The sequence below is a fragment of the Drosophila rhopaloa genome, unplaced genomic scaffold, assembly GCF_018152115.1.
Source record: "Drosophila rhopaloa isolate 14029-0021.01 unplaced genomic scaffold, ASM1815211v1 contig_3, whole genome shotgun sequence".
In the NCBI taxonomy this organism is placed as follows: Eukaryota; Metazoa; Arthropoda; class Insecta; order Diptera; family Drosophilidae; genus Drosophila; species Drosophila rhopaloa.
In genome coordinates, this window is record NW_025335123.1 from 18,280,267 (window position 1) to 18,306,353 (window position 26,087).

Consider the following 26,087-nt stretch of genomic DNA (forward strand, 5'->3'; position numbering starts at 1 on the left):
AAAAGAAAGGGTCGATTTTCAAAAAAAAAAAGCGTTTATGTAATCGATAGTGCTATCAACGATTTGCCAGCTTTAACTGACCTGGCGCACATCTGTTTGTTATTATTTACAGCCGATTCGGCTTGCGCCTTTTATTTTTTGGTTGGGGGGAAAAACGCGCAACGTGGACTTAGAATAGAGAACAGAATAGAGTAGCACAGAGCATAGCTCACACCGAACACCTGCTGGCCCCAAAAACACCTGTGCCCCGCCTCCCGTTTCCCGCCCACCGTCGCGCCATCAAGTGTTTCCCATTTCAGTTCTCGAGAGGGTTTTTACCAAGACGACAGCATTTGATCTGGTGATCTGGCAAACTGGCAAATTGAGCGTACACATATAATAAACCATACAAATCCAGTGATAGCGATCGATGAGCGAGGCGAAGATGAACGGACGCTCCATACGAATCAACCGGGTGCCGGCCACCATTGTGGCCATCCTGCTGACCATCGTCCTGGTTTACTTCCTCAACTTCCACCAGGAGGAGCGACCCGCCATCTATGGGATGCTGAGAAGCGAGAATCCCAGTCGGGTCAATCTCCGCAAGATGCTGATTGCCGCGATACAGGCCGCCCAGCGTGGCGGATTGGAGGTCTTGGATGTGGCCAGAAGTCGCCAGCTGAAGGAGCGGAGCAAAGGGAAGACGGACGAGGGCGTCAATGATCCCTTTACGGACGCCGATGGCCGGTCGCATTGTGTGATGAAGCAGGGCCTGCAGCGCATTTTCCCGCTCGTCCAGATCTTCTCCGAGGAGGACAAGGAGCACTGCAAGCAGGCGCACAGCTACGACCTGGATCCCACGGTCCTCCACGAAACCGCCCAGGTTCCCGATGTGGCTGTGAATGCGCGGGATGTCACCGTTTGGGTGGATCCGCTGGATGCCACGAAGGAATTTACCGGTGAGAAGGGGCAGCGTTTTTTTCTGTCCCAATTTTATATTTTTTTTATCTTATATTTCCTTTAAAATGGGATTTCGATTTGAAAAAGATAATTAACTCGCTTTGTTGATTGAAAATTGCTATAATTTTTATTTAAAACTTTGTTTTATAACCTTAATGTAGCTCGTTAGCTTTGTGGTTCTCCTTATCATTAAAAAAGACTTTTATCTGATAAAAATTAGCATGCTATTTTTAAAATACGCGAACTACACCTTTAACTCAACCAAATTACATTTTTAACAAGTCAAAAAGATAAGAGTATTATCTAGATGTGATAAGGAAATAACTATTTGTTTTCTAATCAAGAAATTTAAATATGTTAACTCAGAACCAGTGGGAAATGTTTTATTACTTATTGTTTAAGCTTGAATATGCAAATTTGTTTCATAACTTTGAATAGATATCAGTTAAATGCAATTTAAGCTAAAATATTGAACTATCTGAAACACCGCGTTTCCTATTATGTAAATGTGAACAAAACTAACTAATGGCCCTTTTCTATTCCACAGAGGAGCTGTACGAGTACGTGACGACCATGGTGTGCGTGGCGGTGGCCGGAAGACCCATCATCGGGGTGATCCACAGTCCATTCAATGGCCAGACGGCCTGGGCGTGGGTGGGCAACTCGATGTCGGAGTACCTGGCCACTCTACATCCGCAGCATGCGCCGGACAACCAGGCGCCCATCATCACAGTGTCGCGATCCCACACGGCGGGAGCCAAGGATCTGGCCAGGGGCATCTTTGGCGAGGATGTCAGCCTGCTGACGGCGGCGGGAGCTGGCTACAAGGTGCTCCAGGTGGTGGCCAACAATGCCACCGCCTATTTGCACACCTCCAAGATCAAGAAGTGGGACATCTGCGCCGGCGATGCCATTCTGCACGCACTGGGCGGCACAATGACCACGCTGAATGACCAGTTGATTAACTATGGCCCCGAGGAATCGCCCGTCAATACGGAGGGTCTGCTGGCCACTCTGGAGCGGCACGACGAGTACATGGACAAGTTGTCCAAGTATCGGACGGCGCACAATGGCAAGCTGGCGTAGGGGTTAGCCAGACCCCTTGCTCCCTTCCAGAGGAAATCCCCTGCCTCCCACTGATCGTTTGGGCAGCATTCAAAAATAGCTCTAAGTTCTAAAGAAGGAAACCTGTTTTTTCGTAATCTCAATATATGTTTGTGTGTGCTTTTTTTGCTGTGCGGCGGGGTCATGAACCCGGACCAAACCAAACCGCCAAGTTGGCTCAAAAAATAAACCTATTTTAATTTGAACGCCCTTTCTTGCCAATTTTTAATGGGTTTTTAACATTGTATGTAAAAGTATTTAAATGGTAGAGTCGGGGATTGTCTGAAACTATATTATATTGATTTTATTTGGTTGTAAAAAGACTGAATTATACAATTCCTCACATATAATTGTTTTATTTTCCATACATATATTTTAATTACAATATTAAATAATTGACAAGAGAGATTTTATTAATAAAGATATTTAAATAAAAGGTTACCGCCTTAAAGTTGGAGTGAATAATAAACATTCAAAGATTTATAGAAAAATAAATTCTTTAGATGAGCACATTCTCATTTCGTGCTTAAACTTTTTGAAAGCTTTTAATGTCTTAATAACAAAGCATACATTTATTTATGAAATTGTTTAGCTAATATATACAATTTATTTAACAACAAAAATGTTTAAGTTTCTGATGTGAAATATTGTATTTCAATACGGCTAAATTCAAATAATTTATATTTTAATTAAATTGGAGCGTGAGAATATATTTTTTTTAAACCTTTCAAATAAAATAACTATCGATATAACGATGTAACAAAACTATCGATGACAGCGGTATCAGGCACTCCAATCGTCCACCGCCATTAAAACTTAGAACCTTTGAAACGTAGGGCAACACTTTTTTGTATAAACTAAAAAAAACGCAGTGTGTGTGTTTTCTATTGTTATTGTTTATTATGCATTTGCTTGGCCCGGAATTTGTTAATTAAATGTGCGCTACCTGCGCCCGGCATGTAATCAATCGAATCGATCGAAATGGGCGGCCAAACGAACGAGGGGCGTGGAGATCGGCCCCGCCCCCTCCTCCGCCGCTGCCCCCACTCCCACTGTTGTTGTTGTTCTTGTTGTTCCTGACGCTGACGGCGACGTCGACTGCAACCTCGACTGCGGCAGAGGGACAGTCGGTGCAGTCGGAAAATTCGGAGTCCCAGCCCCAAAATCCAGAATCAGCTATCTCCGGAACCGGAACAACGTCATGCCCGAGGAAATGCAGCTGCCGGAACATATCGGAAAACATCCATAGTCTGCGGGTTCGCTGCGATGAACAGCAGATAGCCAACTGGCGGGAACTGGACTTTGGAGAGGAAATACTTTCTTCCATTGTCAGCATGTAAATACATATTTCAGCAAATTCCACTTTCCCTTAGCAACTACATACATATGTTTTCTCCTTTTAGCAATGCCAGTAAGAACTCTATTGCACTGATTACTGCCAACGATTTCGTTAACTTCACGGAACTCAAACGCTTGGATCTGTCGTTCAATCTCCTAACCGAACTGGACAAAGAAACCTTCAACAATAGTCTGAGGCGTGTGGAGAAGCTGAAGCTGGCAGGGAATGCCATTAGCCACATCTATGAGGGCACTTTCGATCAAATGCCCAAGCTCAGGCAGCTGTAAGTAGAATATATAAAACTGATTCTGCATATGAGCAATGATAAAATAGGTCATATATAAAATGCAACAAGATCTTGACAAGTTATACAATCGAACTAAATATCCTTGTTATTGCACATTATTTCCCTATTATAAACCTAATTGGTGTCTTCTTCTACACAGCGATCTGTCTGGAAATCCCTTGGCCTGTGACTGCGGTTTAATTTGGTTGATTGCCTGGTCTAGCGCCCAAGATGTGCGCCTCCAGCCTCCTCCAAAATGCGATTCCCCCGGTAACTTTCGTGGCATGCCGCTGAAGAAACTGCGCGTGGGAAAGGACTTCCATTGCGAGACGCTGCTGCAACCGTTGCTCGAGCTCATTCCTAGTCAGAATCAGGTGGCTTTCGAAGGAGATGAACTGCAGCTGAAGTGCTACGCTCCACGGGTGGCTATCGGAGTTCCCAGGGAGAGCGAGGATCTGCCCACCAAGGCTTATGTGTTCTGGGGCTGGTCGGAGAAGATACGTGCCAAAAACTCCACCGAAGATATTATCTATCAAGACCCCACCAAGGTTTTCGGGGACGTGAACCTGGAGACGCGCCACTCCACGGACTCGGGCATCCTGCAATCTATCCTGCGCATAGCCAGCCTCACCCAAAACCACACAGGCATGTGGGATTGCACGCTGCGCAGCCAGCAGGCGAATCTTTCGCAGGCCATCGTACTCCATGTGGTGGCTAAGGGCACGCTCTACTGTGAAGCCCGTGTGGTGCACACGAACAAGGGCACCTACCACTGGCCCAGGACGATGCGGGGCGAGACTGTGCTGCAGGAGTGCGTAGAGGAGCCCAGCGATGCCACCCAAGCCCGTCGAGCTTCGCATGAGTGTGGACCGTCCGGAGAGTGGCTTAATTTGGATACCGAAAGTTGTGTTTATGTCAGTGAAACCACACGCATCCTGGAGCAGTTTGCCAAAGTGAATCTCACCTTGACAAAGGGTCAAAATGCTTTGGAGATTGCCCGCCGTTTGCACAATTTTACGCAGGCGCAGACTCAACTGAATCGCATACGAGATCCCATGGATCTGGAGTACATCGCCCGCACTTTAGTCAAGTATTTGGATCAACTGGCGCAACCGCAGCAGCAGCAGGAGATCAGTCACCTGTTAATGGACATAGTTTCGCAGCTGCTCAACCTGCCTACGCATCTATTTCGAGCCGCACAATCGGAGCAGGGAACTGGACAGCGGCTGCTCCATGTGGTGGAATCCTCGGCCATGCGTTTGGCCCTGGCCAGCACCCAAGCAGAACCCCTGCCGGCGGAGATGATACCCTGGCGGGGATCGCTGGCCCAGCAGCGAAACTTATTCGTGGAGTTCTTCAACATCAGCTTGGATGCCTTCGTCAGCCTGTCCTGCGTTTGGCTGGAGCAGAGTCCGCGGGGTTTCCAGTGCAACAGCGCCAACGATACGATACCCATGTACGAGCATGGCGACATCGATGCCGCCATCCAGCTGCCGTACAGCGTGATCGGGAATAGTTCTGCCAGCTCACCGACAGCCTCGCCGATTCGCAGTCTCCGCTTGATGATCTCGCTGCACAGGAATGGCAAACTGCTGCCCAATCTGAGGGGAAGCTACAATGAATCCTTGTCGTCGGCCATCATTGGTATACTGGCCTACAGCAGCGACGGAGAAGCTGTGCAGTTTAGAGCCGAAAACGAACTGGATCCGGAGGAGGATGTGTACCAGCAAAGGGTGACGGTGATGCTGAGGGCCCACCCGTATCACAATCCACTGAGTGCGCCCCAACCCGCCTGGTGGGATGCGGAGGAGCAGCGGTGGGAGCCGAGCGTTTGCCAGCAGCACTACCAGCATCGCACTCTGGTCATGTTCAGTTGCAGTCGCACGGGATACTACGGCCTGCTCCAGAGGAGTCTGTATCTGAACGATTTCCGGAGCGAGGAATCGGGCGCCAGGTTCCGGCATCCACCAGCTGCGGTCTACGCCGGATGTGGCCTACTCTTCGCCTGCTGCGCCTTCAATGCGGTGACCTTTGCTGTCTTCGGAAGAGCGGTGCGCATCAATCGGGTGCAGCGGCATGCCCTGGTCAACACCTGGCTGGCCCTGGGCGCTCTGGCTCTGGCCTTTTCGCTGGGCATTTACCAAACGTCCAGTCAGCCACAGTGCCGCCTGCTGGGACTGCTGATGCACTACCTCGGCCTGTGCGTGCTGCTCTGGGTTTGTGTGAGCCTGAGTAGCATGTACAAGCGGCTGACCAAGACGACGAGCTCGGGACAGGGACAATGCCAGGGCCAGGATGTGGAACCGCAGAGGGAGCGCGAACGGAAGCCCATACTGGGCATATACCTTGTGGGCTGGGGCATCGCCCTGCTCATTTGCGGCATCAGCAGTGCCGTGAATCTGGCGGAATACGCAACCTACGACTTCTGCTTCCTGCACAGTGCCACCACCTTGAATGCCCTCCTTGTGCCTGCCGTAATCCTCGTGATCTTCTGCGGCATTTTGGCCTTGTGCATCTACTACCAACTGAGCCAGCAGGCGGTGAATGTGCTGCAGCTGCAAATGCAACAGCAGCAGCATCGTCAGTACTCGGACAACAACACCCAGGCCACGGAGCACATCGATCTGGATTGGTTGGATGCGAACGGCAGTGCCACCACGGCGGCGATTGGAGGCGGTTCCAACAATCACGGCGGTCGCAAGGAGCAGGATCACATGCAGGAGCAGTACAGTACGCTGAGCAATCCGCTGAGCAGCATTGTCGACGATTTCGAGCGCTCGAATCTTTCCCACTTGCGTGGTCACTTTATATTCCTGGTCTTGTATGCCGGCGCCTGGCTATCCGCCGCTGCCTACGTAAGTGGCGGCCAGGAGCTCTATGTTATATCCTTTGCCGGCTGCTGTTCGTGTTTGGGCATTTTCCTGCTGATTTTCTACAACCTGAGCCGGAATGATGCGCGTCAGGCGTGGTCGCAGGGCAGAGATGGACGCAGCCGGCCCACGAAACTGGTGACCTACAACAATGGCAGCCAGGCGAGATGCGCGCATCCGTCGGGAATAATGCCCGGACCCGGAACGGCCATGATCAGCAACTCGATTGTGGCCTACAAGGCGAATCCCGGACCGGGCAGCTTGTATGAGGCCAACAACTCGGCGGGATCACGTTCGAATAGCCAGTGCTCCAGGAGCATGCGCAGCCAGACGAGGAGTCAAACGAGGAGCCAGCAGGAGCAGCTGCTTCAGGCGAATGGAGCGAGTGGCGTTACGATCATAAACAACACCAGCGGCCAGCAAGGATCGGGAATCGGAGGTGGAGCAGCTGGCGGGGTATCTGGTGGTGGGGCAGGAGCAGTGCCACCTCACAGCCTGAATGCCCTGCTCCATGGTTCCAGCCACGACCTCATACCCTCGGCGGAGATCTTCTACAATCCCAACCAGATCAACGTGGCCCGAAAGTTCTTCAAGAAGCAGAAGCGCCTGGCCAAGCGCAACAACTTCGAGCTGCAGCGCCAGACGATGCCGCAGATGCAGCTCCAGATGCAGATGCAAATGCAGCTCCACAGCCAGCACAGCTTGAGCGATGCCAGTTCGGAGCAGCTGTACAGTAGACACCACAATGCGATGACTCTGCTGGCGGGTGGCAGCAAGATAAACAACACCAATCTGCATTACAAGAACCAGGGTTCGCCCATGGCTGGAGCTCCCAAGGAACACGGAATGGGCATGGGTTCTGGAGGGGATTCCATGCAGTTTAAGCGTTTTGTGCCCGCCAGCGCCTCTTCGGCGTCCAAGATCATGCAGGCCAATATCTACACCAATATCCCGGAGACGTTGACTCCCCAGCACGAGGTGATCAAACTGAGAGCCAATGGTCGCACCAGGACCCCTTCCTTGTTGGATGAAACGCTGCACGAGCAGGATGACGACGAAGAGGAGGAGGAGGAACACGCGCAGGCGGCGGCCACGGTCGAGGAACCGGAGCCTGAGCTGGAGGAGGAAGATGCCAGTTCCCTGGACGAACACGCTCCATTGTATGCCAACACCTTGCCACCAGCCAGCGGGATGAGCAGCCTCTTCCGGAACCGAGGATCCTCCCATCAACCAATCAGCTCCACGCCCGTCAAACAGCCCAGCTTGGAGGCCATGAACAGCTTGGGCTTGCCGGAAGTCAGCCTCGAAGAGCCGCTCCTCCAGAAGCACGAGATATATGTGTCCAACTCGCTGCAGGTCACGACCAATAATAGCATCCAGTTGGAAGATGACTTTCCCAGTGTCCTAATCCGCTTCAGTCAGCAGCAACAATCCAAGTCGCTGAATAATATCAGTGAAATGCTGGCCGGCGCGGGAGGCGTTAACTCGTCCGGATTGGATAGCCTGGGCGACCAGGAAGATTCCGGCCAGCTGTCCGCCAACGAGGTCAGCACGCTGGAGGAGCAGCAGTTGCGTCAGGTGTACTCGTGCTCCAGCAGCAATCTCAGCCAGCTAAAGGCGCACCATCCGACGGCATCGGTGGACACGGAGGACGATGGCCGCCTGCTGTCCGGCAGTCCGACGAACGAGAGCGATCTGAACTACCAGAACTCGGAGATCAGCATCCGTAGTCATGGACTGTATGCTCCCCAGGCGGACAACGATCTGAATCTGACCTTAACCGATGATTTCCGCTGCTATCAATCCTCGAATGCCAGCGATGCGGATGTGGATGTGCTGAACGAGTTCGACGATGAGTTCGTGGCCGCCACGGGAGGTGAGCGGGTGGCTGGAGATCCCGAGCAGGATCACCATCACGATCACGACCAGGACACCTCCATCGATGAGCTGTACGAGGCCATCAAATGCCGCAGTCCGTTGAGGAGCAAACAGGAGACCATCGAGCGTTTCGAAAGAGAAAGAGAGCGAGAACGTGAGAAGGAGATGGAAGCCGCCAAGCCGCTGAGCAATTCCCACAACGAAAATCTCAACGAGACAATAGAGGATGATAGCAGCCAGAGCAGCGTGATCTCGTACATCGATCCCAGGGCCGCCAACGAGCCGCGCCCCTTTCCCAGCTAGCTCAACCCACTCAGCCCACCCCAGCCCCTAGTTAGATGTATATAGAATATATACAAGATATGTAGCACCCAGAAACCGGAAACCTACCCAGTCCTCCTCGCTTGGCCGGCAATCGGAAGGTTAACGACGTGCCAATGCCAAAGTATTCCCGCACCAAGCTTTGTACCCCACCCACTGACACTCACTGATGTATGATTTGTACTATTATATGTCGAGAGTGCATATACCCTAAGTTCGCCCACTCAAAATGCCGCTAACTGAACTTGTAATTATAGTAAGTCCCCCCTCCTTCCCACTATTTATTATGACTAGTATTACTCCACTGAGCCCACCCAGTTTCATATTCACCGGAGAAAAACTTCATCCAACCAGAGTTCACTAGCTGATCACTAGGCTAGATCGTTCTGCATTTCATCAAAATGGCTAGGAACCACCACGCCCCACCCCAAATGTCCTACACACATTTAATAAATTTTAAATTTTGGTAAAGCAAAATGCATTTAAATGTAGGCTAAGTTTATATTTAGATATAAATAAATGAAATGTTCACTTAAAACCACTGTTATTTTCCTGGTATTTATCATGTTTGTAGATAGATCATCTTTCCACCCAATAACTAGACATTTGGTGGCATTTTAAAGTTTATAAAGAGATTACAAATGTTGCATTTATTTCGAGGACAGACACTGAACACATTCAACAAACTACTTGTAAAGTAGATACAATTTATAATAGCAATTTTATCATAATAATACAATGATATCCGTTCAACATCGTCATGGAGTGTGAGTGAAGGAATGCTGACCATCTCGATGAGGCTGACGCCACTTTCTAACTCTGATTAAATTACACAACCTATAGGGTAACATTGAGTTGGAAAGTAGCATCGCCAGCACTGCCTTGATAATCAGATTGATTAGCGTTAGAGGTTTAATTTTAGGTTGTAACAATAACAAGAGATGTGTATAAACTATAATAAGATAATACGATATTGCTGATGCCTGGGCAGGGCAGGGAATGCAACCTGCTCCAGGGCCTGTTGTGCATGTTTCTCATGGCAATTCTCCTCACTCCGGGCTAGGTGATCCTCTCAGCTCCCTGAGATTCACAGGCTGCGTATGGACTTCCAGCGTCGCAGCAACAAACACGACGAGGTCAGTCCACTGGAGTATTGGCTAAATTCGCTAATGTTTATGTTGCGTGTTGGAATGTCGATTTTCTCTTTTAAAGTCTGTCCGAAAGGCGAAAACAATAGAAAGATCAATTAGCATGCGGTTCAATTAGAACGGGGTGGCGATGATGCTGACCTTGTAGGCTTCTGGAATTTCCATCGGCGATCTGTGTACTATCGTTCCGTTTATGTACAGCATATTGGCCGCTATCTCCTCCGGCAAGGTCAACTTTTGGTAGGTAAAGCTGGCCTCCCGCTCCATCCGCTTAACGATCTCCTGACAGGTGGGACTATTGCTCACGCACAGCACATCCGGGCCAGCCATGGTCACATAGTACTTCAGCCTCCTAGCACCATTCACCTGGATGGGATGGGTACCGCAGATTATTATAATATATGCATATAAGGTTGGCGCACAAAGAAAAACGTGTCGTTAAATAAATACGAACAGATTATAGGATCTTTGAAGACAACCGAATAAATAAACTCGGGATGGGAGTTAAAAGATATTAAGAGTTGTGTATGTAGATGTTTTAAAAATATGCAGGATAATGAACATGTTCATCGTAACGTTAAATAGTAATGGTACGATTTAAATAAGATTATTTATAAAGAATGTAATAATCTAAGATCAGTACCTTTAAAAAGGAGCATTTCAAATTTAAAACAGATAGATTCGGTTAAGATACTTGTACCAAGAAATGGTGTTGCAAATAAATACAGGAAGTTTTAAAAGATCATCTTTATAGACATTGTAATATACCCGAATCGGCGTTACAGGATACTCAGGATACGCCATGGCCACCGCCCGGGCACCCTCCTCATTGGTAAAACCAGAGATTCCAATGAAGAACTCCCGTCCTGAAATGATATTAATGATGATGAAATTAAACAGGCAAAGGGACTTTGGTGCAAAAGGAAAGTACCCGTAAAAAGCACATCGCCTCCATCGAGCAGTGCATGCGGCTCCTCAATCTCGATGACGGGTATGTCCAGTTCCTTTTTGAGGATAATGGCCATGCTCTCGGCCTCGCGTCGCCGCTTGGCATGCTCCGATCTCCCGATCAGGGCCACTCCGTTGCAGATCACGGCGCTGTTCTCCACGAAGACGCCCTCGGGCAGCTGGTCATCCGGGGGCAGCTCGATCACGTCCAGGCCAATGGTCCTCAGGAGGGTGCAGTACTGCTCGTGCTGCTGCTTGGCCAGCTGCACGTCGAACTCCCCGTTCTCCAGCAGGGCGTCCGAGATTCTACGGCGGATTTAAAGTGGATTTAACAATGGTTCAATTAATTGGGGTTGAGGAGGCGATATATTAAACTGAGAGTGTGATATATATATGGTATGTATATAGCTACTCTTTTTTAAACCTATTTATAGAGTAAGTATCGAGAATCATTGCAGGGTCGTTGAACCCACTGTGAATGTATGATATATGTTTATCTGTTATTTGAATTATAGGATTTCCAGTAAGTTAATTATGGTTTGCTTCTAATTTATGAATCATTTCCTATTAAATAATTTAATCAGTATTACGAAATAGAGGTTTGAGGAATACAAATGCTATGAGTTAAATTACCAGATATTTTAGCAATTTGATTTACTTAAATATATTAACTCGATATTAAAATACAGTTTTTATTTTGATAAATTCTGATTTTGTCTCTTTTTGATTTCCATACCATAAATATATTAATGTTTAAATGCAGTTTTTAATAGATTACAATAAATATTTCAGTTTTTAATAGATTACAATAAATATTTTCATGTTTTGAAAATGTTATTACAAATAGAATAACATAGAAACTAGCTTAAAAGAAAGTTTACAGTTTCTCATAATGTTTTTAAACTAAGATTTTTATTCATATCCTTAATAAACTAGTTTATTTACAATGTATTAAAAGGATACAATAAATTTTAAATAACTTCACTATAAACTTTTGGATCATTAGAAAGGCACAGGGATAATCCTCAGATACCCAATGAATCCTGGATCCAGGTCTCCAGGAATTGGGTGGTTGGGAGGTGCAGCCCCACCCACGGGCATGTGTACCCACGAACGAATGGCTAGGTGACCTAATTCCCCGCCATTGGGGCACTCCCTTATCCGGATGCTCCAATCCCCGACTTCCGGAGGATCTGGACTTCACTCACCTGGCCACAATCGCGTGCGTGTATTTGGGCGACATGGTCGGCGGATTGGCCACTGGGTGCTCTTCCTCGGCAGCGGAATGCAGATGCGGATGAGAAGATGCGGATTCGGATTGGATTCAGTTGGGGAAGTGTGACCTCCTCGCGAATGACAAAAAAACTTTTATTTGATTAGACTGGTCACTCTCCAAGTCACTTAAATATTTTTTAATTCCTATATACCATTGGACTTAAATGTTTTTTAAGTGAAAGTGTACATTTTAATCTTGATTATGAAAGAAAAAAATCCACAAAATGTAACATCCGGATCTTTATAAATTTCTATAAATCTTTTTGTTATTGATAATTACAGTAGCCGAATGCTTTTTTATAAGCCATACGTTTATGTGGTAAATTGAAGGGTTTGTAAATGTTATGGTTTATTTGTTAGTCATATCTTATGTTTTAATGCAATTGTATTTATTTTATGTTTCAATTGCCATTTATTGGACTAAATAAGGTAGTCCAAGAAATTGCATTGAAACATAAATTGGACTAAATAAGTTAGTCCAAGAAATTGCATTGAAACATAAAATAAGTACAATTGCATTGAAACATAAGAGATGACTAACAAATAAACAAAATATTTGATAAATTCTATAGAGTTTCATTTTTAAAATTAAAATATCTTTGGGAAATACGAGAAGTTTTCGTTGTATCAAATCGAAAAAACAAGTCGTTGCTCTTGAAAATAGTGAAATCCTTAAAAGCGTGACTGACGGTGAACGGTCACGGCCTAAGATGTGACCTTAAAAGTAGCCCGCTCTAGCGTTATCGATGACACAGCGATAACGACAGCTAACGCATACACATCGCCAATTTAGGCATTTTCTCGCACGTAAAGTTGCAAATAGTGCGTGCATTTTTCGCACTTTCCCGCGCGCACATACCTCCGGCAGCCGTGAAATTGATGCCCCCAGTTCTGGAAGATTAGTAGGCATGGACGAAGGTAAGTGGATGAGATTGGTTCAATCCGCGCTAGCATTTTTATTGATAGCGGCGTCTCGCGCAGATTATTCGGCGTCATCTTCGGCCGGCGGCGGCGGTGGCAAGAAGGCCGGCGTGGGCAAGCAGCACAACACGCTGCCCTTCTGGGGCAACGAGAACTCGATGAACCTGAATCCCCTGATCCTGGCCAACATCCAGAGCTCCAGTTACTTCAAAGGTGCGTACTGCCTGTGTTTTCCAGCGCGCCTCGCTTAACCCGCCTTTTTCTCACTGCAGTCCACTTGTTCAAGCTGAAAACCTATCACGAAGTGGTCGACGAGATCTACTACCAGGTGAAGCACATGGAGCCCTGGGAGCGTGGATCCCGCAAAACGTCCGGCCAAACGGGCATGTGCGGCGGTGTGAGTGGTTTATGAAATGTAGCGCTAATCGTTGGCGATGCTTGGAGTTATCCGCCGTGCTTTTGTACTTATCTATGTCCCCTAATCTATCCAGGTGCGCGGCGTTGGCGCCGGCGGCATCGTGTCCACGGCGTACTGCCTACTCTACAAGCTATACACGCTGCGACTGACCCGGAAGCAGATCAACGGACTGCTCAACCACACAGACTCGGCCTACATCCGCGCACTAGGTAGGTGTTGGTAAGTCGCATGAGTTCAGCCGTCACATATGCCGTCGCTTGCTCCTGCTCTGCTCCCTCAGCACACCACACAACATCACCCCAATGAAAACAACCAGGGTGGGTCGATTTGGACGGTTGCAAACTATAATAGAAAGCCAGCCGAAAGCGTGGTGGAGGTATTCTATGGATTGAACAACAAGCCCGTTTTCAATTCCTATTTCAAGTTGTGCCTTCTCCATTTGCAAAGCGAAAGACGAGAAGAGGACATAGCTTCTCTTTACATCTGCCTGCGAAGGTAAACCTTATCCTACTTGTAAAGTGAGAACACTTATGTATATTGTTTTAAATTATTTGATTACCTTCATTCCATGTTTATGCTGAGGTTCCCCAAGCATTTCATAAAGCATGCATAGAGAAATCTTTATTTTTCAATCCCAGCCTTTTCAGAATGTCTCAAATTAAAATTAAGGAAACATTTCTCTATTCTTAATTTGCCTTTTAAAAAATATGTTTTTTGGAAATCAAATACCTATTACAAATTTTAAACTGTTTTCCCTTTCAGAACTTAATATTTCCTATGTTTACATGTTTTCTAAATACCTTCATGCATATTTATGCCGAATTTTCCTCCAGAAATTGAATTATTTAAAAACAGAGTTCATAAAACATGCATAAGGCAATTCAAAAAATTATAATTTATTGTTTATTTTGGCTTCAGGAAATGAAGAATTGTTTTTACAATAAATAAGTATATATTTTAACCTTTAAATGCCTGTGTCTCCAGAATTCTCCGTCAAACAAATCGAACCACCCTGCCATAAAACACCTCCTTTGGCCAACCACACAGATTGGATTCTTTGACACAGCTCTAATACCAACTGTCTCGCCCTTAGGTTTCATGTACTTGCGATACACGCAGCCGCCGAGTGACCTGTACGACTGGTATGAGGACTATCTGCAGGACGAGGAGGAGATCGACGTAAAGGCGGGCGGCGGCCAGGTGAGTCAACTGTATGAGCCACCAATCACACGTACCCCAGCACTCCCGTTGAGCGAACTATCCACTAACTGGGAAATTTTCAGGTACTAAGCATCGGACAGATGGTCTATCAGTTTATGACCAAGCTGGACTGGTTCTCCACGCTCTTCCCGCGCATCCCCGTGCCCATTCAGAAGCAGATCGAGAAGAAGATTGAGCAGTACTGCAGGGAGCAGGGTCTGACCGTTAACCAGCTGAGCACGGGCCGGTCGGCAGCGGGTCAGGGCGCTGGCGGTGGCGGTGGTCAAGGAGCCGCTGGCCAGGATGCGGACTACCAGGAGTACCAAGAGGGAGGTGCTGGCATGGATCGTGGAGGCAACGGCGGCGGAGGAGCTCGTGGCGGCGGACATGCCATGGCGGGATCTGGCTCCCGACCCAACGCCTACCCACCACCAATTAACTACCGCAACGATCATGATGATCGTGACTATTATGCCGCCTCCTCGGGCTCGTCCCACGCCCGTGGACGAGGTGGCTACGAGGACTACCCACCGGCGCCGCTGCTGCCACAGATGCCCTATGGTTCGGGCGGTGAACGCGAAAGGGAGAGAGATCGAGTGCGGGATAAGGAAAAGGACTACGATCGCCACCGCAGCAAGCACAAGAGAAAGCACAAGCACAGACAAAATTCGCGTAGCCGGAGCAGAAGTCGCAGCAAGAGTCGCCACCGCTCTGAGCGGCATGAGCGCAAGCGCGACGGCGGTGGAGGGTGCTATGAGCGCAGCAGCAAGAGCCGGCACAACGAACACTATGAAGAGCGGGAGCGACGACACCGGTGAAGGCCGATCCGGATCCCACCCACCAGACAAACCTACTCCTGCTTCAGTTGTTTTACTACTAACTAACTTTGTTTCCACTATAACATATACATTTTTAATTGTGAAACATTTTCACTTCTTTGGGAGCCGCGAAAGACATATGCGCTTCTTACTCAGGTTAAACACTCCCCGAATACCTAAAATCCCCCAAAACTAACTCTAAAAACTAGACACAATCACACACTCAGACACAGCAGCAAGGCTATATTTTGTAATTTGTGACAACACTTACGCTGATAAAATAGTTTCCAAGTTGTGTTTATGCAAATAAAGTCAAAACTAATTTGTTTAAAATGGTTGTTTAGTTTTATTTATTTGAATCCTTTAAAGGAAAACGTAGCAACTAAAATGTGGTCTCGTTGCTTAAGAAGTCCAAGGGATTTGCGGTTTAGAAAAACACGGATTCATTAAATTTATGAAGTTAATAATAATTTATTTCAAATAAATGTCATGAACGGAATAAGAACTGACATGTTTTTTTTTCATTTTTAATGATTTTTCGCTCGAAATATCAGTATTTTTACCATAGCAATGCAAATAATGGTCCAATAATAGAATGGCATACCTTGTTGAACTCGTAGCAAAATTTCCAATCGAGTGGCATTCACAACTTTTTTTGTAAAATTTTTGACAAAAATGATGATGAAAACCCTTTGAAAAATGTGAAAAGTGAAAAATTGGAATATTGATCATTTTTCGCTTAAAAATATCAGTGTTTTTACGATATCAATGCTAATAATTGTCTGATAATGGAATGGTATACCTTGTTGAACTCGTAGCAAAATTTCCAATCGAGTGGCATTCACAACTTTTTTTGTAAAATTTTTGAGGAAAATGATGATGAAAACCCTTTGAAAAATGTGAAAAATTGAATATTGATCATTTTTAGCTTAAAAATATCAGTATTTTTACGATAGCAATGCTAATAATTAAAAATATCAGTATTTTTACGATAGCAATGCTAATAATTGTCCGATAATGGAATGGTATACCTTGTTGAACTCGTAGCAAAATTTCCAATCGAGTGGCATTCACAACTTTTTTTGTAAAATTTTTGAGAAAAATGATGATGAAAACTCTTTGAAAAATGTGAAAAATTGGAATATTGATCATTTTTCGCTTTAAAATATCAGTGTTTTTACGATAGCAATGCTAATAATTGTCCGATAATGGAATGGTATACCTTGTTGAACTCGTAGCAAAATTTCCAATCGAGTGGCATTCACAACTTTTTTTGTAAAATTTTTGAGAAAAATGATGATGAAAACCCTTTGAAAAATGTGAAAAATTGAATATTGATCATTTTTAGCTTAAAAATATCAGTATTTTTACGATAGCAATGCTAATAATTGTCCGATAATGGAATGGTATACCTTGTTGAACTCGTAGCAAAATTTCCAATCGAGTGGCATTCACAACTTTTTTTGTAAAATTTTTGAGAAAAATGATGATGAAAACCCTTTGAAAAATGTGAAAAATTGAATATTGATCATTTTTAGCTTAAAAATATCAGTATTTTTACCATAGCAATGCAAATAATGGTCCAATAATGGAATGGCATACCTTGTTGAACTCGTAGCAAAATTTCCAATCGAGTGGCATTCACAACTTTTTTTGTAAAATTTTTGAGAAAAATTTTGATGAAAACCCTTTGAAAAATGTGAAAAATTGAATATTGATCATTTTTAGCTTTAAAATATCAGTATTTTTACGATAGCAATGCCAATTTTGAAATGGTGCCTTTTTATTTTGGCCAAATGATATTTTTAACAGCAGTGGGGGAAAGGTGCATATATTTTTAAAGATTTGATTGCCCCTCCTCGGGCATAGGACCCTAAGCTTGATTTACGAAAACTTACATCAGGAAATTACAAAAATTAGAGGAATGTACTTTTTTATATTTTAAGATCTTTGGATTACAAACATCAGCAACAAATGATATACTATTAGCGGATCATAGAGAGGTAAACAGGTTCCTGCTCGGGCGCCACTTGAAAGTAAGTAAAATTAATATATAAACTGCAAAAGTAAAGTGAACTGTTCATGTGTATATTTTATTATTTGGTTACTACTATCCTGCTCTATAGTAGGTGATTACGGTAGCTCATTTGCCGGGGGTTTGGCAAGCTTCGGAGCGAGCACTAAATTATAATTGCTAGTGCTGCGCAGATTGTTGGCAGCTCGGATCGGTCAGGTGCGACAGCTGAGACAGGTGAGGCGGCCAAGCCTCCTGGCCCCGGAGTCGCCGAATTTCGAATTTCAGTTAGTGTGCAACGCCTGCGCCGGATTGTCGCCTCTCGCGCCGACCGTTAGAAAAAAGCGCCGGGCGAACGGACAGCCGAAAAGCGGCAAAAGCGAATCAGCAATGTAATTAGCATGTGCCAGCACCACTAAAGCCACCAAATCCGGACCATAATCCAATTCAAGCCCCTGACAGCACACAGACACGCACAGGCACAATACGATATACGATATCATATCAATGTCAGGCCTAAAAAAAATCCAAAAACATCTAAACCGGAGTGAATGAAATGGCAATAGAGCGAACAACAGTAAACGGCACACAATTCACGCGTGTGCGAATGCGCGCGTCAAATGGCCCGTTTTTACCATTTTGGGAAAACGTAGTAGTGTGTGTATGTGTGTGCCCGAGTGTGTGTGTGCTTATGGCCATAAAACATGGATAGCGCCCAAAAGCAAATGTGCAAAGTTTATGGCTGGGCCAGCACCTTTTCTCCGCTCTCTGTTCTTCTCTCTTTTCCTCTTGGCCTGTAAGCTCGGTATAAGGCAGTGCTGTCGGGTTTTGGGCGGAAAATAGGTGCTTTCAGCGGGAATCAAAGCTTTACAAAGCCAGACATTTATTTGGAAAATTTCTATTTTAAAAACAGAACATATGTACATGTTAATCGCTTATTTCTAAAGTTTAGATACCGCGGCTTTTAAGGTGCTCTATCCAGTCACAGATCATTATTATGGAATATTATTGATGTTTTCCCCCTTTATATGATATTAATATAGGTTAATATATGCAAGCTCATTAAAGATTCCTATCCTAACAGCTCAGCTCGCATTTTAAATATAATAATAAATGGCACTTGGTGTACGTGTCGTATGAGTAATGTTTAAATACGTTTCTATACCATTAAAAACGATATTTTTCTGCTTTAAATAATTTTATTGCGCAACAGTTTAAGATAGTGAGAGTTCGATTTTGTCATATTATAGGTATTTTTCTCTGGAAAAATAAATTACTCATACGTTGTGTGGGCTGTGTGTGAAGTTTTACGTCACGTGGCGTATGATTAATTTTTTGAGAAAATCAATAATAAATCAAGCCATTATTTCCTAAGCAATTTGTAAATTGTGTTTGGTATAAGTTAGGTTTTTAAAAGATTCCTAACGGATATCCATAGCAAAAGTACAAAAGACTACATTTCAAATTACATTAATTATTTAAATTTATAAGTTACTGAATATTATGCTCTTACTGTACTGATAAAGTTTAATACTTTACCTGATTATAATATTTGGTAATATAAAGAGTAATATTAGAATAAAATAAATATTATTGTTAAAAAGTGTGAGTTAGATGTGATGGATATTAGATAAACCTATATGAAGGAGATGGCATACAAAAGTATCTTATAGAATCTATCTTATTACACAAAGTACATCTATCTGGAAAATAGCTGATCTGGTAGCTTTGGTCTTTGAGAGACTTTGTGAGCTTTTCAAGCTTCGGAACTACGATTTTGGTCAGTGGGGCAAAAGCGTTGAGCGTTACGAGAATACGAGAATGCAACTGGTCATTATCCTTCACTATTTTTATTTGCACCTAACTTTTTTTTTTGTTTTCTGTTTACTTTTTTGCTACTCTACTCGCGCCTCTCGTCAAATGCATTGACGTAATTGCCCGAGCACAAAACTTAGCCGTATATCGATCTCAATCGCAGGTGTGTAAACCTAAAGTGGTTTTGATTTCACAACCGCAGAAGAGCTGGGGGGTGTCTTACTTTAAGCTGTTACCACGTCACTCCGCCGGTGCCTATCAGCGTCAGCAACTAGCGTCCGTGCGTCTTGTCAGTTAACAAAAAAAAAAATAATATAAATTTATATGCATGTATATGAAAAAGTCGGAGAAACAACACAACGCACACAGTGCCAGAACAAAAAAGACAGAAAATCACATAAAACAATAAAAGGAAAAAAATTGCATTTTTAATTGCCCCTTGTTATTTATACCGCATCAGGGAGGGGGAGCTTCGTTGGGGGTGCGGTAAGGAGTTGAATAATCACCGCGCCCTTGTCTACTTGGTAATCATCATCCCCCCTCTCTGTCTGCCATCTCGCTGCCTCTGTCTGAGCTGTTGCGTCTGCGTTGTTCGTCGCCCACTGACGTCATTGCCGCTGGCGTTTTGGACAAAGTGCGATGCCGCACCGTGGGCCGCCCATCCACCTACATCATCATCATTATAAACATTTAATGGCCATCGTATCATCATCATCCCCATGGGTGGGAATTTCGCAACCAGTGAATCACGTGCTATCATAGAGATTCCGGGCGTAACAAAAACCTGGTAATAACTTTAGACAACGAACCTGTCGATGGGAAATTGGAAATTGGGTTTTATTTTCTTGTGTGTTGTCGTTTTTGTTATACCTTAACCAAACTCCTCTCAAAAAAATCTGTTGCCTAAGAGCCATTTTTAAAGTGACTTGACAATTTTATCGACTACTTATAGAATGTACGTAAATATAGTATTTCTTGAAACTCATAAAAAATTTGCATTTTGCAACGGAATTTCTGCAACTACAATCAGTTTTGACGTAGGTCGTTGGTTTGTGGTTAAGCTATACTGACTTATTTCGTAAGTCATGTGCGCAAGCAGTTTCATTATAGTAGACTGTTCCGGGTTTGGTTTTTGAGGAATTTAATCGCAACCATTTTCAGAATGTTTTTCTTTATTAATAATACCATAATGAAAAGGCTCTTAACAAGAAAATTTTCTTTAAAGCTACAAATATTTGTATTTGTGATAAAATATATATACATACATACAGTGTTCTTAGTACCACATTTTCCTTAAATACCAATCATTTATAGGATTTGATATGTTTATAATAACAAAACTAACCTATTGTCTCTTACATGATAAGGATATTTATGAAAATGTCAAAATGTATTATTCCTTAACTTGAACTGTTTGTCTGGCAATTTACTTGCGTATTTGCGTAAGCGCCATAATAATTTTTGTTTTAATTGTTTTGTGGGAATATTTCACTAGTCACCCCAAGCGATAAATCACCGATTTGTCCCATTGTGCGTCAGTATCTGTGTGACATTGTGTGTGTGGTGGTGATTATGTGCTGGTAGTGGTGCTGCTGCTTTATTGCATTGGGTCGCATCGTCTGTCAGTCTGTCACTGTGTGTGCTGGTGTGCGTGCGTGCGTCTGCCGAGTGTGCGAGTGTGTGTGCGAGTGTGCTCTGTGCTCAAATGCAATTTACAATTACGCGCGCCAATTGGAGCAGTTACCGGTGTATGCGTGTGTACGTGCGGGATCATTGCACATTGCGTCAACGTTTCAAGATCACAATTACAATTACCCCTCCCCCCTTCTCCCCACAAACCTCTTTGAATTTCGAGAACAGTGGCAAAGCGACGGAACGACAAAAAATAAATAAATAAAATTAAACAAAAAACTATCAACAATAATAAGCCCGCCCGCAACAGCTGCTTTTCCTCTCCTCTCCACACACCACACTACTCCTCCTCCACTTCTCAGCTCTTCTCCTCTCAATTCTCCGCGATTCTTCTTCCCCGCCCCTTTGGAAAACGGGCAGAGAGGCAGAGCTGCAGAGCCGCAGAAAGCGATTTCAGTTCAACGACGGCAGCGCACAGGTGCCATTCGGAAAGTGCGGACGTAGAATGTTTGCCGGGGATTCCACAGTCCACAGTAATTTTCACCTTTAAAATTTCGGTGGAATTTACCTTAGCAGCGGCGTTAGCATCGAGTCACGGGATCTCGGCCTCACATCGTTTTCCACCACCTCTTTCCCTTTTTAACTAAAGTCTAACTCCTTGCACTCTTTCCTATACTTATTTTCCAAACTCTCTCTTTCCTAAACTTACTCTTCATACTAAATCACTCTTCCCCACAAGAGGAATAGTTCCTCAACGCCTTAAAATATAATTTTTACCATTTTTTACGGACGTTGCCTACCATTATTCAGTAGAAACTCTATTTCATCATCCTTCCCTTATCACCATCTTTATCTCTAACTCCCCATTTTCTCTTTCTCTTTCCCTTTGACTCTAACTCTCCTCTTAGCTCACCATTTTCCGTTTTCTACTTTAACTCTGCACTTTATTTTCACTTCTCCCATTTATTTATTTTTAAATTTCCTTTACGTTTACATGTTCTTTCGATCAACTTTTTATTGTTTTACTTTCTATATTAAAAGCCCCCTTCAAAACATTATTTTCGAAACACTATTTTCTATCCCATGCACTGTTCATTTTCATTCCTTTGTAAGATCATCCTTTTCACGAATCCCTAACCTTGTCACTAGTTTCAGATACTTCTTTCCTTCCCAATACCCACCTGTCACCCTTTCTGAACACCTTCCAAACCCCCTTCCCCAATCACCCCTTCCCTCGATCACCCCATTATCCATGTGAGATGAGTGCGTGCGACGGTTCGGGAACGGTTTCGCGAACGTCTGACGCCCCCGCTTTCCAATTCGATGTCATGCCAAAGATAACGACGCCGCCGTCGACGGTGACGCCTACGCCGGCAGCGACGCTGGCAGAGACGTCGAAAGCGACAACGACAACGGTTAAAATTGAAAATAAATGGCCGGCGGCAGAGGCAACGGCGTTCAGTTATCAGCGAACAGCGGAGCAGATTGGAGCTAAAACTAAAACACCACCCACCCACAAAAAAAGTGAGCAGAATATAACCGGAATAAACGAGATCTGCGGCGGTGGTAATCCATGTGAAGAGCTCCCCAACAAGTTGGCCCTTCGCAAGGCTCAATTGAAAGCGGCCTTTTTCGGCACCGGAAGTACTACTTGCCAACGCACTACCAGAGGCACCACTCACGGCACCTCTTACCGCACTGCTTACCCCACCAGCAAGACGGAACCAGGCAAGCCGGTGCAACAGCTGATCGACCAGTTCCAGGCCATGATTGTCCAGCAGCAACAGCAGCAGCAACAGATGACCGAGGGGGAGCATAAGGCCCTGCCCGGAGCCACTGCCTCCAATTCGGATGAGGGATGTAATGTCACCGGCGGCGGACTGAGTCCCTACAGCAGTGACAACGAGGACAATGGCCTATCCCCGCGCCAGCAGAAGCTCAAGGTCACACGCTGTGCCAGCAGTGATTCCGCCCTGGGTCTGGATGTGGACGATGGCTGTGGCATGGATGTGGTGATGCCGCCACCCCAACGCCGGATGACGCTCACGGTGACGGATTTGCCCCTGCGACCGGCACTTCTGCCCCTGGCCGAACCCACAGCCCTGCCGGATTCACCCCTGACATCGCCCACCGGCGGAGCCAACTCCAGTTGCGTGGGTGTGCCCACCAAGGTACTGCTGGAGGAGCGAGTGGTGGTGGCCGCACCGGGATCGCGACGCGAATCCACCCACAGTTCCTACAGCGAACTGGGGGGCAGTGGACTGCCCCTGGGCGTGCGCTATGTACGCACACCCTCAGTGGTGGTCAGCGACTACTCCGACGACATAACCGCCTGCGGGATTAGCATGGAGGAGATGGAGTACTTTCGGCTGCAGCGGGCGCGTTGCCAGCGTCGCTGTTCCCTGGAAGCGGGACATGGTCATGGCGGACACGGAGGCCATGGTGGACATGCGGGAACGGCGGGAATGGCACCGGGATGCGCCAAGGACGAAGGCCAGTCGGATGTCAGTGCGGCCAGTAGTTGCAGTAACCTATACTATTGTGGCTCCACCATTTCCGCCCTGGACGGAGGCGAGTGCATTGTGAATGGCATCCGAGTGGCGCTGGCCAGGAAGAGCAGCACGCAGAGCAGCAGCCTCAGCGGGGAGGAGGAGGAGGAGGATGAGGAGGAGGAGGAAGAGGAGGAGCACGAGCAGGAGGACAATCTCGAGGATCCCGACGAGGAGGACTTCGAGCGGGGGGATCGCGAACGGGAGCGCCAGATCAGCGAGCTCCTGGCGGCCACGCAGCTGGGCGATCGTCAGCGGGATCGCTCCAAGAAGGTAGGCGCCCGCAATGACGTCACAAACCAGGGAAATCTCAAACTAGACTAAATAACTTTGGGTGGCGAAAAAGGACAATGTCTAGTAAATTTAATATTAACCAATTTTTTTTTTGTTTCTGCGAGCATAAAAGAGCAGTGAATGAGGGCAGGTCTGAATGGCAGCGAAAGAGATAAGCAGTTTGGTGCATATACACAGGGAGAAACGGGTGCTAAAAAAATGAGGATCAATAATTAATTCCCAAATCAATTAGAGAAAACACAAATCTTAAAGCTTAGATCCTTTTATGTTGTTTTAGAGCAGTATTATATCTTGAAGGAAGAAAATATTTTTTAGTTTATTAACTTGCAAGACCATTATAATTAAAGTACCAAATGAAAAAGACTATATTAATAAGACTTATACAATATATTAAAAATAAAACATAAAGGAAATCTTTTGTACTATGGAATTGAAAAAAGGGATTACGACAACGAACCATTAATTTCAAGAGTTTCATCTTGTTCTAAAGATAGCCTTGAGATCCCCTGATCTTACCATGAGATTTACAATTACAGAACGATAAGTTCCGACATCAGCTGACGTTTTTTCCCACCGTGTATATGCAGGTATTTTTGCGAGTGTTTGTGTGCGTTTGCTTAAAAGGCTGTTAATTAATTTGATTTTTATCTTATCACAAAAATGAGGTTCTGTTGCTCCGCTTTCCGTTTGCTATTATTATTATTATTATTCCCTTTTTTTTGTGGCTTTCGTGTGAATGAGAACGATATGTCTGATGTTGAAAATTAAATAAAAAATATAATCAAAATACGAAAACCTCGGTTCGACTCGGTTCGTTTATTCCTTTTTTTTATATCTAGAAATGGAACAACGGCAACACACAACCACAGCGACAGCGACGACAAAAAGCTTATCTTAGTTAACTGTATATTGTATTATAGATAAATATTATGTACATATATAAACCAGCACATATTTACATTTATATAATGGTTATCCCATTCTTGTTGTTGTCGACAGACGGCAGAAAGTTTGTAAAGCAAATAAAAGTATTAGAAACCGAATTTTCGGCGTCATGATAACAATAATAAAGCAATCCACCTGGATATGTCGCCGTCTATCTGTATGTGTGCATGTGTTTGAAAGAGATATATATATATACGTGTGCGTGTGTGTGTTTGGTTAATAATGTTACGCGCTTATCAAGAGGGTTTATCTCCCTGGCATTTATATAGTATACACATATGCCCTCGCCGCCGACGAGCCACAAAAGCAATAATCGGAGGGATCCCAGAAATGGTCTGGAAATGCTCTTCTTCAACCCACGAGGGTGGAGTGTGCTTAATACCATATACTATATACTATATACCATATGGTATATATGTACATGGTTGTATCTGTGATGATACCATCCGTCGGACTAAGTCAATTGTATAACGCTCTGCCTTACGGCTTTATTATCGGGGGATGAGCGATATCGCGCATACGTCACCGTTCCCATTAAGACCCGCATACATGTCTATATGACACACGAGCCCTCGAGCCGGAGGGGATTACTCCATAAGTCATGGGGATCTTACTTACCAGTATCACTTTTGTTGATAAAACAGTCTCAGATGGAGAAACTCTTGCAAAACATTACCATTTTGGGTGTCAGCTATATTTTTATAGGTCTATTTTTCTTGAATTCTTAAAACTACCTCAGAATTAAATTCAGAATTATAGTATACAGTTTTCATTATGAAAGGTCATTTAATTTATAGCACTCTTTTGCATACACTTTATATTCAACCTCCACGTCGCTGTAGGATTAACTTCAATTTTATTAGCATGTCATTACCAGCTTCAACCCATTTGAATACGATTCTTATTCAACTTCCGTCTCTGCGTTTATTTGTTATGAGCATTGCTTCAGATTTGCTTTACATTTGCTTGTAAATATGCTCTATAAACAAAACGCATCTCAACAAGTGTACCAGATTTGTTTAGAATTTAAATGTGGGGAAAATAATCAATATCTTGCTATTCCCTTGATTACATATTTTTTTTGGTTTCTGTTTGTGTTTTGATAAAGCAACACTAATCTACTTGAGGCACAAACTAAAATCCAATTACTGGATATTGCCATATGTCAAGTGACTTTCCTCCTATCACTCGAGTCGGTTTTTCCTCGCAACGACATCAAGTTTCATTCATATTTTGAGTCGTAGAAGTACGGGCATTATCATGGGCCCCACAGCCACATGATGCTGGGCGTTTGTTAATTTCACCTGATATCACCGGTGCTTGGCATTCTTGGGACCCCCATTTCCTGGTATCCTACTCACCCGTTCGCCTGT

At 44.8% G+C, this 26,087-nt stretch overlaps 5 protein-coding genes across 8 annotated transcripts; 4 read left to right on the forward strand and 1 right to left on the reverse strand.

The window, feature by feature from the left end:
* Positions 1-67: 67 nt before the first annotated feature.
* LOC108045294 (putative inositol monophosphatase 3) lies at positions 68-2,249 on the forward strand. The gene is made up of 2 exons (XM_017124578.1): positions 68-938; positions 1,487-2,249. Exons 1-2 carry the CDS (start codon positions 410-412, stop codon positions 2,023-2,025), a joined length of 1,068 nt encoding a protein of 355 aa, XP_016980067.1. The 5' UTR covers positions 68-409; the 3' UTR covers positions 2,026-2,249.
* A 615-nt stretch (positions 2,250-2,864) lies between these two features.
* On the forward strand, positions 2,865-9,239 carry LOC108045230 (adhesion G protein-coupled receptor A3). Its single transcript, XM_017124484.2, has 3 exons — positions 2,865-3,379; positions 3,447-3,665; positions 3,829-9,239. Exons 1-3 carry the CDS (start codon positions 2,979-2,981, stop codon positions 8,717-8,719), a joined length of 5,511 nt encoding a protein of 1,836 aa, XP_016979973.2. The 5' UTR covers positions 2,865-2,978; the 3' UTR covers positions 8,720-9,239.
* Positions 9,225-12,174, reverse strand: LOC108045231 (N(G),N(G)-dimethylarginine dimethylaminohydrolase 1). Its single transcript, XM_017124485.2, has 5 exons — positions 12,042-12,174; positions 10,817-11,139; positions 10,654-10,751; positions 10,027-10,251; positions 9,225-9,950 (listed from the first exon to the last, which is right to left on the reverse strand). Exons 1-5 carry the CDS (start codon positions 12,074-12,076, stop codon positions 9,825-9,827), a joined length of 807 nt encoding a protein of 268 aa, XP_016979974.1. The 5' UTR covers positions 12,077-12,174; the 3' UTR covers positions 9,225-9,824.
* A 702-nt stretch (positions 12,175-12,876) lies between these two features.
* On the forward strand, positions 12,877-15,798 carry LOC108045293 (pre-mRNA-splicing factor 38B). 4 transcript variants are annotated; one of them, XM_017124577.1, is made up of 7 exons: positions 12,877-13,026; positions 13,090-13,242; positions 13,302-13,426; positions 13,521-13,656; positions 14,541-14,647; positions 14,731-15,013; positions 15,045-15,798. In XM_017124577.1, exons 1-7 carry the CDS (start codon positions 13,017-13,019, stop codon positions 15,659-15,661), a joined length of 1,431 nt encoding a protein of 476 aa, XP_016980066.1. In that variant the 5' UTR covers positions 12,877-13,016; the 3' UTR covers positions 15,662-15,798. The 4 variants fall into 4 exon arrangements, with proteins under 4 accessions (XP_016980066.1, XP_016980063.1, XP_016980065.1 ...); XM_017124574.2 differs by having other exon boundaries at positions 14,731-15,581; XM_017124576.2 differs by lacking the exons at positions 12,877-13,026; positions 13,090-13,242; positions 13,302-13,426 and having other exon boundaries at positions 13,585-13,666; positions 14,731-15,581.
* A 5,302-nt stretch (positions 15,799-21,100) lies between these two features.
* On the forward strand, positions 21,101-24,844 carry LOC108045220. The gene has a single exon (XM_017124460.2). The coding sequence runs from the start codon at positions 22,186-22,188 to the stop codon at positions 23,797-23,799; it is 1,614 nt and encodes a 537-aa protein (XP_016979949.1). The 5' UTR covers positions 21,101-22,185; the 3' UTR covers positions 23,800-24,844.
* Positions 24,845-26,087: the final 1,243 nt, after the last annotated feature.